Source organism: Cryphonectria parasitica (genome assembly GCF_011745365.1).
Source record: "Cryphonectria parasitica EP155 unplaced genomic scaffold M406scaffold_9, whole genome shotgun sequence".
Lineage (NCBI taxonomy): Eukaryota > Fungi > Ascomycota > Sordariomycetes > Diaporthales > Cryphonectriaceae > Cryphonectria > Cryphonectria parasitica.
In genome coordinates, this window is record NW_024468917.1 from 1,747,917 (window position 1) to 1,763,165 (window position 15,249).

The 15,249-nt window shown below is 52.6% G+C and overlaps 4 protein-coding genes across 4 annotated transcripts; 3 read left to right on the plus strand and 1 right to left on the minus strand.

The window, feature by feature from the left end:
• Nucleotides 1-327: 327 nt before the first annotated feature.
• Nucleotides 328-1,236, plus strand: M406DRAFT_343056 (family 12 glycoside hydrolase; the record flags this gene model as incomplete). The annotated part of the gene is made up of 3 exons (XM_040921830.1): nt 328-369; nt 412-742; nt 833-1,236. The coding sequence occupies 3 exons, from the start codon at nt 328-330 to the stop codon at nt 1,234-1,236; spliced, it is 777 nt and encodes a 258-aa protein (XP_040771879.1).
• Nucleotides 1,237-1,851: 615 nt separating this feature from the next.
• On the plus strand, nt 1,852-4,679 carry M406DRAFT_47613 (family 92 glycoside hydrolase; the record flags this gene model as incomplete). The annotated part of the gene is made up of 6 exons (XM_040924341.1): nt 1,852-2,095; nt 2,151-2,191; nt 2,276-3,113; nt 3,216-3,491; nt 3,566-3,968; nt 4,037-4,679. 6 exons carry the CDS (start codon nt 1,852-1,854, stop codon nt 4,677-4,679), a joined length of 2,445 nt encoding a protein of 814 aa, XP_040771880.1.
• Nucleotides 4,680-4,925: 246 nt separating this feature from the next.
• Nucleotides 4,926-5,686, minus strand: M406DRAFT_222572 (uncharacterized protein; the record flags this gene model as incomplete). The annotated part of the gene is made up of 2 exons (XM_040915621.1): nt 4,926-5,071; nt 5,194-5,686. Coding segments are annotated over 2 exons (639 nt in total), but the record flags the coding sequence as incomplete, so codon positions are not given.
• A 1,713-nt stretch (nt 5,687-7,399) lies between these two features.
• On the plus strand, nt 7,400-9,312 carry M406DRAFT_64015 (uncharacterized protein; the record flags this gene model as incomplete). Its single annotated transcript, XM_040924862.1, has 5 exons — nt 7,400-7,480; nt 7,523-7,996; nt 8,132-9,088; nt 9,184-9,224; nt 9,255-9,312. The coding sequence occupies 5 exons, from the start codon at nt 7,400-7,402 to the stop codon at nt 9,310-9,312; spliced, it is 1,611 nt and encodes a 536-aa protein (XP_040771882.1).
• Nucleotides 9,313-15,249: the final 5,937 nt, after the last annotated feature.

Sequence of the window (15,249 nt, forward strand, 5' to 3'; positions counted from 1 at the left end):
GGTCCCTGGACGCCATTTGTTTCACTGAAATGAAACGACAGGGTCGCGTCCGTTCCGCTTGTTGGACAGTGGTGGAAACAGTGACCCTCCACTTCTATTGCTGTGCTAGGTCAGGGGTAAGAAGAAACAAAAGGAAGCTTAAATATCAGTCTCGACCTGCTGTTGTAATTCAAGAATGGACTCTAATCCAGCGTTTTGTCACTACTCGTTCATAGGCCGGTACCCCCATATTCTTGTACATTCTTTTTTTGTTCGTTCTTCTCTTCCTTTTTCGACGTTCTTTCAGTCCCTCTTTTTACGCATCTCAATCGTTACAGCCATTCCAAAATGCATTCCAAACTTTCGGTCCTCCTGCCCGCTATCACTTCGGTCTCTGCTGCGGCTATACACCATGCGAAAACCCCCAGCCAGACTGCTGCTGCTACCCTGACCAACTTCTGCGGGGTCCCAAATGCCTACGAGGTTCTCTCCGGCACGCCATGGATTGTGTTCTCGATGAACTATAATTATCAAGATATCAGCGGGTCGTGCTGTACTGGATACTACGACTTCACCGGATCCGGAGACAACCAAACTCTTCACTGGAGCAGCGTCTGGGACATTGATGAGTCTGTCGACACAGATGTCGTCAAGGGCTATTCATTCATCGGCCTGACGCAGAACCTCGAGACGCAGCTGAGCGCCATCTCTTCCATCCCGAGCACCTACCAGTGGACCGTCACCAATACCACTGCGTACAAGGGTGAGTGACCTTTGAAGGATACGTCCTGAGAAAAGTCAAATGAGACTGCCTGGTGCACAATGACTAACTGATTACTCATACCGTGGCCAGGAAACGTTGTCTACGATTTCATGACCTCCGACACAAAGGGAGACTCCACATCCTCGAGCGCCCAGGAGCTCATGCTCTGGGTGGCCTATGAAGGCGGCCAGGTGCCCATCGGCTACTCGGACGGCGCTGTCGCGACCATCGACGGCTTGTACGGCAAGGACGGGTGGCAGCTTTACCAGGGGGTGAACACCGACACCGGCATCACGGTCTCGTCTCTGCTGGTGGCTGAGGACGATCAGTTCGACGGCGAGTTCTCGGGTGACATCAAGGACTGGCTCACAGCGCTGTCGGAACAGGGAATTTTCAGCACCAGCACCTATGTCAATGTTGGAAACGCGGGCATGGAGCCGTTCTGGGGTACTGTCACCTTTGATAACTACCTCAGCCTCCGTATTGATCTGTGATCGATATCGTTGTGTCCTGACGCTATAGCCCGCTGGAGGGTGGTGTGAACATTCTTGTGAAAACAAATAAAAAAGTACACAGCTTAGGAAACGAGAAATCATTGCATATAAATCTGCAAGAAATGACCGTTTGGTCTCTATGCTTGTCCAGTCCTCTACTTGAGTTTTGCTCATGCATTTTGACTTTGGAGGTATGCACACTATTAAACCAACACGTATTCGGCACAACACAAAGCGAAAGAACCTCGACGCAATGACGGTGCATTAATAACCACCGTAAAGTAAATAGGTAGGCACGTTGCACTGGGAGTGGGAAGCGAAGAAGCACCTGACAGTTGCTTGCAGATGTGCTCCAAAGTGACGCTCGTCAACCCCGCTTCAGAACCTCTACTAAAATAGCAAGGCAAGGGATGCTCGTACCGGTTCAATGCTACCTTGGAGTAGCGACGATCATCCCATTTCCTATTACGCTTTGTTTTTTTTTCCTATTGTCTTTTGGAGAAATTTATGGATCCGAAAAGTATATCAGAACACCCAGACCGGCTCAACACTCTGAATTCCCTGATTCTGTGCTACCGATTTCATGTTGTCCAAGCCGCAATAACAAAGATGATCATGACAAGTTCAAAGCCTCGTCGACTTCTCTTAGTTGTTCACTTGATAGTTTCTTCCACTATTCATCCAGTCTTGGCTCAAGATGTAGGCTCGAGCATATTCCAGTATATCGATCCCCTCATCGGCACCAGCGACGGCGGCCATGTCTTTCCAGGGGCAACTCTACCATTTGGCATGGCCAAGGCTGTCGCAGACGTGGATAGTGACGAGGCCCAAGGCGGCTACGCATCTGACAATAGTGATAGTAAGGTCTTCAAGTACTTACAATCTTTCAGACTGATTGGCTGATGATGTTTCAGTAACCGGGTTCTCACAGATGCATGATAGCGGTACAGGCGGTGTGCGGGCTACAACCTCTCCCCCCCTTCTCCAATGCTGCTGTGGTGGGAAGGACAGCAATACTGATTCGTCCTTCTCATGACAGGGTTTTGCGAAGGGCAACTTTCCCATCTTTCCCCAGACCGGCTGTCCTGGAGACGATATTACCCAATGCAATTTCCCAAAGGCCCTGCGCGCGTCTCAACGGATCAATTCGACAGTGCAAGCCAGTCCGGGCTACTTTGCTGTGTCCCTCAACACATCGATTCACACTGAGATTACCGTTTCCAACCATACGGCTCTATATCGCCTCACCTTTCCGGGTCCCGCTGCCAACAGCAGCAGTGCCAACACATCTACAACAGGTCTTCCGTACAGCCCATTGATACTCGTAGACCTCACAGACCTCTCCGACAGCCGCACCAACGGTAGCGTGGCTGTTGACCCGTCTAGCGGACGTATCATCGGCAACGGCTCCTTCAGCCCCAGCTTTGGCGTCGGGTCATACGACTTACATTTCTGTGCCGACTTTACAGGCGCAGCGCTCAGGGACACTGGTGTTTTCCAGAACAACCGCCCAGGCCGCGAACCGAAAAGCCTTCGCACATACTCCACGGGCACCACAGATCCAGTTCCTGCTGGCGCCTGGGCCCAGTTCCATCCGCCAGATACCGACGACCAGATTGTAGTCAGGGTAGGCCTGAGCTACCTCAGCACCAACAAGGCCTGTCAGAACGCGGAGGCTGAGTTTGAGAGCTTCGACTTTGACGAGGCGAGAAGCGCAGCAGAGGACGCGTGGGGGGACAAGTTGAGCGTCGTGTCTGTAGACGAGACGGGAGTGAACTCAACTTTCTTGACGACGTTTTGGTCGGGCCTCTACCGATCGCTCATCTCTCCGCAGGACGTGACGGGCGAGAATCCGTTGTGGCAAAGCTCGGAACCTTGTACGTCCTCACCCCGATCTTTTGAAGACCTTTTTCTTAATTATTTTCCTTCTGTCACCTTCTTCAAAGAAACAACGTATAGTTCTCCTGACAAGACGCCAGACTATGACTCTTATTATTGCATTTGGGACTCGTATCGGTCCATTCACCCTTTGATAACTTTGGTTGATCCGTTCAGCCAGACGCTCATGGTACGGAGCCTGATTGACATTTACCGCCATGAAGGATGGCTCCCTGATTGCCGAATGGACTTGTGCAAGGGATATACCCAAGGGGGAAGCAACGCAGATGTTGTGCTTGCAGACACTTTTGTGAAGGGGTTCACGAATTCGATCGATTGGGATACTGCATACGAGGCTGTACTGAAGGATGCACAAGGTAATTTTGAATTATAACTTGGTCCGGACATCTAGGTGAATATTGCCGTTCGATTGCTGACAACATATTTGCAGCCGAGCCTCCCATCTGGTCTATTGAAGGTCGAGGAGGGCTTGCCAGCTGGAAGGATCTGGCATATATACCCGCAGATGATTTCGACCCGTATGGAGTCGGCCCATTCACGAGGTCGATATCTCGCACGGTGGAATATGCTTACAATGATTTCACCATTGCTGAAATGGCCTCTGGTTTGAACAAGACAGCCGATGCCGAGAAGTATATCGGAACATCTGCCAACTGGGTGAACCTCTTCAAAGCCGACCAGACATCTTACCTCAACGTCTCGCAAAATACGAGCCCGCTTGTGGACAGCGGTTTCACTGGCTTCTTGCAGCCGCGTTATCTCAATGGCACCTATGGCTTCCAAGACCCTTCGCTCTGTTCACAATTGTATAACTTCACGTCCTGCTATCTCAAGTAAGTGCTTCCTTCAACCACGATAGGCTCGTTGTCGTGCTCCAACATAACGCTAACTTCCATCGAAGCGAGGATGGCCATGAAACTTATGAGGGATCCTCTTGGCTATATACCTTCTACGCTCCACACGACATGGCCAAGCTCATCACCACCCTTGGCGGCCCTCAGGCTTTTACTGACCGCCTTCAATACTTCCACAACACACCCGGCCTGAATTACATTGGTGATGAACAGGCCTTCCTAATGCTTTACCTGTTCCACTACGCCGGACGACCTGGACTCTCATCGTACTACAGACACTTCTACATCCCAAGTCAGTTCAACGACTCGGTCAACGGCATACCTGGCAACGACGACAGCGGAGCCATGGGAAGCTTTGCCGCACTGACGATGATGGGGTTGTGGCCAATGAGCGGACAAAATGTCTATCTGATCAACCCGCCGTTCTTCCAGGAAGTCAACATCACGAATCCGCTGACGGGGAAGACTGCGACGGTGCGCAATGTGAATTTTGACGGCAGCAGCTACAACAACATCTATGTACAAAGCGCCATTCTCAACGGTGAGCCTTATACTAAGAGCTGGCTCACGCACTCTTTCTTCCGGGACGGAGGGGTGCTTGAATTGACCCTGGGAGCGAACGAAAGCAGCTGGGGCACAAGGGACGAGGATCTACCGCCGAGTGTGTCGAACGGGGGGTTTTTCTTCTAAATAGCATTGAATGAGTAAAATATGAAACCTTTATGAGAAATTCTAAGGAAACCTTGATCCATATGATGCAGCACACTACTGAGCCGTAGTTTATCCTTCTCACAACTCGTCCTTTACATCAGTCTGTACCGGTTCCTCCGCCTTCTCTGTCGTCGAAGCCTCGCTTTCTACTGTCTCTTCGGGCTCCTGAGCAGGTGTCTCGTTCTCTCCCGCTGCCTTCTCGCCGTCTTCGGATGGCGTCTCTGATTTCGCCTTCAAGACCTGAGCCTTGAGGGTGAATTTCATCTCGCGCTGTCCTTGCTTTCTTGCCGGGGCTGGGTAGTTTGTTGTCCAACCAACGACACCCCCGTCGACTGGCTTAGGACTGTAGCTGGTTAGATCCGACAGAGCGTCTGTAACAAATTTTCAGAAATTAGTAAAGACTAGACGGAAGAGAGAATGAGAAGCGAAGGCGGTGGATAGAACGAAAAGGGGAAGGAGGCTAGCTTTTTCCAGCACATGTTGGAAGACATACCTTCACATTCGCTATCCTCTGCAACCCAGAGCGGCAAGTTCTCATACACAGCCCCGGGCGCAAAGATGACCACCCTCTTGCCGTCCAGAGAGCGCAGGTCATAGCCAACGAGATCCGCCAAAGACTCGACCGTCTCCGCCTTGCCAGGCGTGTCAAAGACAGCAAAGAGCCCCTTCCCGGGCCCCTCGGTCCTCTCCTGCTCCTCGATCCACTCCCGCACCTTGCGCGGCACCTGTGCGTACTCCATCTTGAGCAGGATCCGCTCGTAGCCGTGGGCGTCGATGCCAGACCAGGCGCCCGGGTAAGGGCGGCCGCCGAAGAAGCCCTTGAGGACCTCGTTGTAGGGGAGCAGGCCCAGCGGCTCCGGGGTGCTGAGGTCGTGGAGCTGGAACTCGGCGGCGGGGAAGGTCTTGGTGGCGTCGCAGGCTGCGTCGAACTGCTTGAGCTCGGGGGTGCCGAAGGGGTTGGCCCAGGGGAAGTCCTCGAGCTTCTCTGGCTTGGACTTTGGCGGCGCTTTTTGTTGTGGGACGGGAGGTCCTCCGGCGAGAACTGGAGCGACGACCAGCGCCAGGTAGAGGAGGGCTGAGGAGAGCATGGCGATCTGAAGGAGGATGAATTGTTGATGTGTTTTGTTCTGTCTTCTCAAAGATGCTGGTGGTTGTCAAGGATGCAGGATGATTTGTTGGCGGCGAGACTCTTTTTCTCTTAGAGTTCTTCTACTTTTCTCGGCTTGAGCATGTGAACGCGCACGAGAATTGAAGCAGTGCGTCATTCTGACCCCTCATCCTCCCCTCCCCTCAATAAATATACATAAAATCAATCGACTTGTGGCCAAAGGTGACTTGCTGTCCTCTTCGGAATGACGCTCCGTGTTTCCTGTTTGGGAGCATCATGACGGGCCGGAACTCGGGCAGGGGTTTCGTGACAGAAGCAACCGAGGTGCAGACACAAATGATGGTCTGAAATGCAGATGTACTGCATAGTACTACTATATGGTATAAGGTACTATTTTAGAAGCACATGCTCTTTCGGCAGCATTGAAGAGGTGTTAAAACTGGACCGCAATCATCAACCTGCAGGCGCACGTGAGGCTTTCATTTTCCTGGGCTACTAATCGAACGGTAGGGCTGTCGCATGGTTTTCTTAGAGTAGTAGATTAATTATTCCCAGACTGATTACTATATACAACTCCTTTCCAAGGGGCTGATCACTCTCCAAACTACTCGACATGCTACTACTATAAGAGAGAGATGGCCTGTCCAAGATGAACAAACCTGTTTCTCCTTTTCCGACCCTTTTTACCTCTGCATTCATCGAGTTTGCATTTACCAAGATCTTTGTTTCAGAGAATCCTTATTGTATCTGCATGTAAGCATGTATACTCCTATCTCGTCATCATTCCCAAGTCTTTTCGCTTCTCTCAACTCCTTCCCACACCATTCTCTGTCTTCCTTTGGAATTCATGCAGGGGCAACAATGCAGACCCTAACCCTGAATTCTCCAGACTTTTCCTCTATGCAAGTGCGGGCCGCGTCTTGGTGGAGAAATAGAACCTTTCCATGTCAACTTCAAGTATCCACAATGTCATCCTTCGCCGCACGCGGCTCTGCACTCACAACACGCCACCAACGCCTCAGAAAGACCAGAACGCAACAGAGCAGCCATGTTTCTGTCGCTCTCTGTCTAGGTCTCGGGGACACAAACCTTAAATTATTGGTTTGAGCTAGGACATGACATCTAACAAAAGCTAGGTCCGCTCGTCAACAAGGAAAAAAAAGATGAAGAAAAAAGATGAAAGAATGAGTCTCGGCTACTATAGCACTGACTCGGCGGGTCCGGCCGAGGATTGCGCCATGAAGAATTTGCGGCCTATTACGTGAAAAAAATTGAGCCATGGACTATGATATTGCGCGATGGCAGCTTTTTTCCACCGTGGGGTGACTCTGTAGCTGCGATGGCAAAGAAAAGAAGGAGGAAATGGAAGGAGACGAAAAACAGAAAAAGCGTCAAGGGGTCCACTGCATGTTATAAGCCATACCATCCCTCGTGGCAGCAGATCAAGTCCTGGTCTCTTTGAGACGTATATACTTTCACCACGCATCGCCGTCGATCTGTTTGCTATTACGCAAGAACCATTCGTTACCTTGGCTCCTCACTCACGCTCCTGTAGGAGAGTGAGAGAACCACATCGTCGATCCTTTTCACGATGGCCATCTCTACCCCCACAGCCCTCCACGGCACATCTCGCAGCAATGACATCGAGAAGGAGGCTGTCCACTCGGACCCAGTCTTTGGGTCCGACACAAAGGCTGGTATAGCCCCGCCGCAGCTCAACGTCGGTGGCCACGCCAACGTCCAGCGGCAGCTGCGGAGTTTCCACATCACCATGATCGGCTTCTGTAGCGGCATCGGGACGGGCCTGTTCATCGGAGCCGGCAGCGCCTATGCCAAGGCTGGGCCGGCGGGTCTGCTCCTGGCCTACTGCATCGTCGGCCTCGTCCTCTGGTGCGTCATGCAGAGCATCGCCGAGCTGGCCACCCTGATCCCCACCGCCGGTAGTTTCCCCCACTGGGCCACGCGCTTCATCGACCCGAGCGTGGGGTTTTCTCTTGCCATCAGCTATGGGTACTGCTACACCATCGCCATCGCCAGCGAGTGTTCGGCTGCTGCCGTGCTGGTCTCGTACTGGACCGACATCTCGCCTGCCCTGGTCATCACCATCAGTCTCGCCCTGATCCTGCTCATCAACCTGCTGAGCGTCAGGTTCTATGGAGACAGCGAGGTCATTACCGGTGCCGTCAAGGTATGTTGGAAGAAGTGGTTGAAATCTTGAAGAAGGAGGACAAAGGGGATTGGAAATAACAACAACAAAAAAAAAAAAAAAAAAAGGCGAGAGGTTCTACAATTTGTTATGATACTGACCTTTCTTCCAAAATAGGTTCTCTGCTTCTTTGGCCTGGTGCTTGTGGCCATCGTCATCACTGCAGGCGGAGGACCCAAAGGTGACCCGATCGGCTTCTACTACTGGTACGACCCCGGCGCCTGGACAAACTACAACGGCATCACGGGCTCCACGGGCCACTTCCTCGGCGTCCTCTCCGCCCTGGTCAACGCCTCCTTCAGCTTCATCGGCGTCGAGACGGTGGTCATCTCGGCCGGCGAGTCGGCCCACCCGCACCGCGACATCCCCAAGGCGGCCAAGCGCGTGACCCTCCGGATCGGCTTCTTCTACATCCTCGGCGCCCTCCTCATCGGCATGATCGTCGACCCCAACAACCCGGACCTGGTCAGCGGCACGGGCAACGCAAAGTCTAGCCCCTGGGTCATTGCCATCCAGCAGGCCGGCATCACCGTGCTGCCCAGCATCGTCAACGCCTGCATCCTGGTCTCGGCCTGGTCCGCCGGCAACTCGTACTGCTGGGTCGGCAGCCGCATGATCCTCGCCATGACCACCGACCGCCAGCTCCCCCAGTTCTTCGGCAGGACCTGGAGCAACGGCGTCCCCTGGGTCGCCGTCATCACCGCCTGGCTTTTCGGGCCCCTCGCCTACCTCAGTCTCGGCACCGGCGGGCCCGCCCAGGCCTTCAACTGGCTGCTGAACCTGAGCACCGTCGCCGGCCTCATCGCCTGGGCCACCCTGTGCTTCTGCTATATCCGCTTCCACGCTGCCCTCAAGGCACAGGGCGTCTCGCGTGATTCGTTCCCCTGGAAGGCTCCCCTCCAGCCCTACGCCGCTTGGGTTGGCTTTATCGGCGCCACTATCATCACTTTTATCTCTGGCTTCTCTGTGTTTCTGGATGGCAACTGGTCGACCCCGAGCTTTGTGGCGTCTTATGTCGGCATTCCCATCTTTATCGTGCCTATTATCGCTTGGAAGCTGTGGTTCAAGACGAAGGTGAGTCTTAAACCAGTCCCTATTTCTCTGCCCCCGGATGTGGATATTATATTTTGGCAAATGACAACTTCGTGCTAACTCTTTCATCATCATAGTTCCTCCGCGCTCATGAGATTGATCTCTGGTCTGGACGGCTGTACGAGCCGACTCAGAAGGACGCTTCCAGTGATGAGGAGCAACGACGTCTGAGTCTTTGGAGGCGTTTCTTGGTTTTCCTCTTTTAGAAAGGAGTTCTGGAATAATAATAAAAATCGGTGGAGCGCATATTTAGCTTTCTTCTTGTTTTCTCTTCAACATAGTTTTGCTGAAGCTGGCATGGGACTCGGCGTTGTTCTTTGGGGTGATTCTAGAGGTCATGTGGCCAACTACGACCTGACCAGACTGGACGTGGGCTTTTCTCTCACGCCTGGCTGGACACCTATGTGATGATCACTGAGCCATAGATGTACAATGAGCCGAGGAACATTTGGACATAATGCGGCGTACAGAAACGAAATAAGCCATCGGTGCAGAAATGATATCCAGCGTACAGAGTGTCGTATTATGCTTGGACAGGGCATGGCTTTGGATGACAAGCCCGTCTGAACTCGGTTTCGGTGACTCAAGGTGCCCATTGGTGATCATATCCGTAGTACAGTCCGATCCCGTCACAGAGCCGATGACAGTATAGGGCAAAGAGGACAGACGAATGGCATTGCTCTTCATTCGTGTCAAGGTTTCGTCATGAGCCCTGAGAACCAGCGAGAGGGGGGGGGGGGGCGGCGGGGAAATTGCCACCACCTGGAAAAACACCGCGCGAATTCGCGTAGTCACATACAGTCTTTTACACAGGACGGAACATGATAAGACCGGCCTCCTTCGCGACAAGACAAGACCCTGATCACTCCAGGCGATGCGGCCCGCAACACCAAACCAGAGGCTGAGCCACGACTGATTACTGCCGCTCTAACGGAAGGGGGTCGAAAGACCACAGCGCCATGAAGTATTCCGTTGCCTCCATCCCCTCCCTATCTCTCTCTCTCTCTCTCTCTCTCTCTCTCTCTCTGTCTCTGGGTAAGGGTCGGTCAAACCTGCCAATTCTTCCGATGCAGTCGTACGAGCCGCCAAGCGGAGGAATGGTCTCTCGAACGCGTTAGCCCTGCAAGTTCTTTCGGCCGACGGAGGCATCCGAGCAAGAGGGTGTGTGTGCAATATGCTGGCAAATTAATTTAGATTCCCTACCGGCTCGCTCTTGCGAGATGGGCTGCCAACGGGGGGAACAGCTTGGCTACCTAGGACTGGAAATACACCCGCTACGAGGACGCTTGAGGGGACTTTCGTTGGGGACTTTTGAAGGAGGTCGATCGCGGGGTAGTTACGGCAGCATTGATGCGACTAGTCATACATAGTAGGTACTATGTATTGCTGCCAAACCATGTATGGGCAGTGCGGTATGTGTGTGCCCGTCGGTGGTTACGAGCCGGGATGGCGAGGGCGCAAAAGAGGAGGCGGTCAAGACAACCCAAAAATCTACCCTCCGACGGGGTTTGAGTTTGGGGTGCCACAACCCACGCCACCTGGCTTGCTTCAAACTTCCAACCAGTGGGAGATATTTTCCAACTTGTGACGCAGCATTGGGCCTCCGAATGATAGCTTGGGCTCGTTACAGCACAACTCCTCAGCTCTCCTCTCGATATCCTGCGCTGCAGCATCTTCTTAGCTGGTGGTGTACCTAGCCCGTCTATGTATGTCTCAATGCCGCATGAAGGCGGGTAGGCGGGCCCAGTAGCTGAGTGAGGACGGGCACGTGTATCTACCTAATGCAACCCGCGTCATGGATCAGCGCACAACCGGTCAAGGAGTGAAAAAATTGAGGCAGCTCGATTTTCTGCGGGAATAGGAAGGCACCCGACCTAAAGCTTGCAGTAGTCACGGTTATAGCATGGGCAGATAGGGTCCATACGGGCGCTGTGGCTTTCTCTGGTGAGACAACGCTAGTCTTGTGCTGCGCTTGTAACAGTAGTGAGTGGCCTGGGCGGTGTGGTGTAGCGGTCGGTCGACCCTCCTAGAGTTATATCACGGATGAAGAAAAGCACCTGTCTTTGGGTAAAAGAAAGATAGCCTGCTGGGTGACACGCGATCACGGCATGGCTAGCCCGGCCGCCTTGTCAATTCCTCGCGTTTTCTGCGTCCCAGAATGCACCGACGGCGGAGATAGTATTTCGGCGAGAGGACGCGTGGCTGCAATCTCGGGAGCGTATCGAGAAGGAACCACATGGCAGGGCATAAAGTCAGCGCCTTAGCAGATAGTAAGCAGCATGCTGGTCAAGTGGCGGCGCCACAAGTCAGTCGGTCCAAAAGTTAGAACACTTGGCAGCGCCATCAGTGCCACAGGCGCGCTCGCTCGTCAGCGGCGTCCCTGATATACAAGCCTTTCCTTTCGTCTTTCTTCTGATTTCAACAGTCTCGTGGGATGGCGTCGCGTTGTCCTGCCTATTCTAGCGCCCGTGCAGTTCGGCTGGTAGGGAAAAACAAGTTGTCGGATGGCTGTGCACCCGCAGAAAAAGGGGTTGTTTGCTAGATGAAACCGCCTGTGGGAATGGCGCCTGTAACAGTAGTACAATACATAGAGTTGGGCTGCTGTTGTTTTTTCTTTCTTTTTTTTTCTCTTTTTTTCCGACGTTGTACTGACTGTTTGAGACTGCCATAGTGTGTGTTATTTTTATGCCTCAGCTCTTCCCTGGGCGATACAAACTTCTGCTCATTTGTTGTTGTTGTTGTTGTTGTTGTTGTCATCGTCGTCGTTGCTGTTGTTATTGATATTGTTGTCACAGTCGTTGCTTTTCTGTCGACCATCTCCCCCCGCCCCCTTCCTGCTCTCCTGACGTGGCTCTGGACAATCATGGATGCGTGAGACACAGGAGTGTCATATGTCGTCTAGTGCAGGAAAGCTTGTCTTTTATTAAATGCTTCTTCTGCCAAGCGAACGGATGTATCGGCACCGGCTGCACCCGGAGACAACCCTTACAACCGCCAAAGCTGCAGCAAGGAGACAGAGGAGGCATGGCGTGATGGTCGATCTAACCGGCTCCTGCCAGAAACCGGTATCAATTCGCACGAAGAGGGCGTGGACGAGGACGAGGGGCAGGGGGGCCAAATCAGCTGTCACAGATAAAAAGAAGGTTCTGACGATGGCGTGGTGCATCTTCAAAGACCAAAAACCGAAAAGCTTCAAGTTGAATTATATTGAAAAGTATGTATGAAAGGGAAGAGATGACAAGAGCAACGCTCCTTTCGCGATACCGGGAATCGGTGTGATGTTCGTTTAAGGTTAAAGCTAACTCAACCAGGCTCCTGGACTGTGACAAACCCTGCTTGCCTGCCGCCAGCCTGTGTGCACGGAAGGAGGGAGGGGGGTCGTGCCGGCAGTACTGTTGGGCGCCCCTGACCTTACTAAGATTCGCCACCTGAACGTGCAATGCATCTCGACCCCGTTGTGGGTAGTGCAGAGTACTATGGTATAGTAGGGATCAGATCCTGGTCCCACAACCCCCCCCCCCCCCCGGCCTCCCTTTCAGCGCCTGTCACAACTGCCAATTGTAGCACCAGGGAGGGCACTTAGGAAAACCGTCGCAACAGCCGCTAGAAGGGTTAAGGCGATAAGCGATAGATGCCACTTTTAAAGAAAAAAGGCAACACAGAAAAAAAGGGACAAAGATCCCACACCTTCTCTAGCCATACGGACATCTAGACTCCTACGACACCAAGAAGGAAAGGGAAAGGAAAAGGGGGCCAAGGGGAAAGCGGAAAGACGAGCCAGAGTGCCAAGCAGTCCGACCGTCCTCATCCTCGTCCTGTCCTGACCCTTTTATCCAGCCAAGAGATTCTGGAGGCAGCGAAAAAAACCCTTCCAAGTCGCCTAAGCCTAGTAGAGGTGGACCCGCCGAGGCTACCGTAAACCAGGGTTTGGCATCCTCCTCTTTTCTCTCTTCAGAATTCAGAAAGAGAAGAGCAGAAAAGAGATGGTCAATCTCCAGGGGTCATTTGCACGAAAAGAGAGGGGGGAGGTTCTCCACAAGAAGGGGCGGCTCCGCAAATAGATAGTAGATGGACCCTCTGACTGCTCGTCCTCCTGCATCGGTCGCGTGATAATGAACTTGTTTATGAAGTAAGTACGTATACTGTATATTCATGCGGGAAGTGGGCTGTGGTCTCAAGTATACGTAACCAATCGCGCCAGTGTCGATTGGCGCAATTGTAGGGGAGAAGCACGGCAGAAAAACCAGGAGGACAAACCGCAACCTGCTGATCCAGGGGCCTTTTTGTGTTCTCTCTATCCTGTAGTCGCTCCCTCTTTCCTTCTTCAATGAACGGGTCATTGGCTGACTGGGGGAGGATGGGCAACAGCCTGGCAACCCGAACAGGGGGAAAAAAAATGAAAAAAATAAAAATAAAAATGATTGGCAGTATAGTAGTGGGCACAGTTGGCCACGGAGCTTCCGCCCAGCTCGCTAGGTTGGCGCTGTCGATCGCGTCTTGGCAGCTTCACTGGGGCCTTGGCTGACTTGTTCACATGTCCTTGTGTGAGTAAAAGAGAGGGGACCAGAGCGGGGGGGACGGGAAGGAGGCGGTCGGACTGAGAGACGGGAATACGTTTGGACGGGTTTTTCGTCTTTGACTTGGATTCCTTCTTTCCCGGATGTTATTGGCAGTGGCGCGGTGGTACCTTTTGTTCTTTTTCTTCTTCTCTCGGTTGTTGGGAGGCATCTTGGTTTGCTTACCGCATTACCGTCTTACCCGCACACCAACGCAGGCACGCACATGTGAATTGCTGACTCGGTACGGTTGGTACCTGTCAGATCAGATCAGATCTGACCCGTGTTTGGGGCTGCGCGGAATGACAGACCAGGCCTTCCGAGCTGCCAAAGTTAGACATGATGTTCTCGGAGAGAGAAAAGTGCAGACCCTGAAACAAACCACACAGCTTAGCTTATCTGAGATCTGCACATTACGCTTAGTTCACAACCTGACAGAGTTACATATTGCACCGTCATCTTGGGCCCTCCTGCCGTGATGGTCCTGGTTTGCCCTGGTTTTGTTGCGTAGGAGGGTTGAAGGGGACTGAGTGGGTAGGATCCCTTCAGTTCCGCTGGCCGAATGCGACTATGTGTGGTTGCGAGCTAAGGCGGCAATAAATTAAGAAAACACAGTTGTCGATCTCCGAGCCCGGTGTGCAGGTACCTTGATGGGGGGGGGGGGGACGGAGCCTGTGTGCACGATACCCAAAGCGCAGACCCAATCATGTTTTTCTTTGGCGAAAAAGGAGACCAACGAGCCCTGGCGGCGAGGCGGCCAGGCGGCTCTTCTCCAAGTTGGGCGGAGGATGGTCGTCCAGGTGGGGTGTGAGTCTCCTGCATTCTTTTACCCTGGATACAAGTACAATCCCATCAATCAGCCCTCTGATCCCGACGAGTAGCGGGTGAGGATTCCGAACTCATGTGTTGCATGTCAAAACAGCCCAATGTTGACAAGCAAAAGAAGAACCTTTGCTACTATCATAGTAAATCCTATTATTATTATTATTATTGTTGTTGTTGTTGTTGTTATTATTATTATTGCAGAACAAAGCGAGGTCAATTTTGCGAGAAGGTTTCCAAATTCAAAATAACTTCTGCGACATAATCTCAAGTTTTTCTACCATACATAGCATAGTACCGAGTATCATTTTTATTGCCATGCGCCAGCTGACGTGGGGTGACCTGCTTGACGCCTGGCCTCCTCTAAACCCGCCGTCTTCCTCCTTGATGTCTGAGTCGGGTGTCCTTACAAGCCGTTTCTTGGCGTTAGACAGTTGGGACCAGTCAACTGTCCACTGTTACTGTGGACAGACTAAGCCTTAAAGCGCCTAACGATCTATCCCACCAAGCCAACACCCACACCACCCCCCCCCCTCTCCTTCCCCCCCTTCTTCCCGGGAAATGCATGACCGTGGTCGCGCCTTTGCAGCAAAAAATGACGACAGCCCCAACTTGGTGCCACTTGGGTGGACCCAACGGGGGAGGGGGCGACTTTTCACCTACTATGTTAGTACTTCTCACTTTGCACCTCGTGGACGAAAGACGACCCATGGAGTAGGACCCTCCAAACCGCGTGGGGGAAAAAGAAAAGAGAAAAAGACCAAA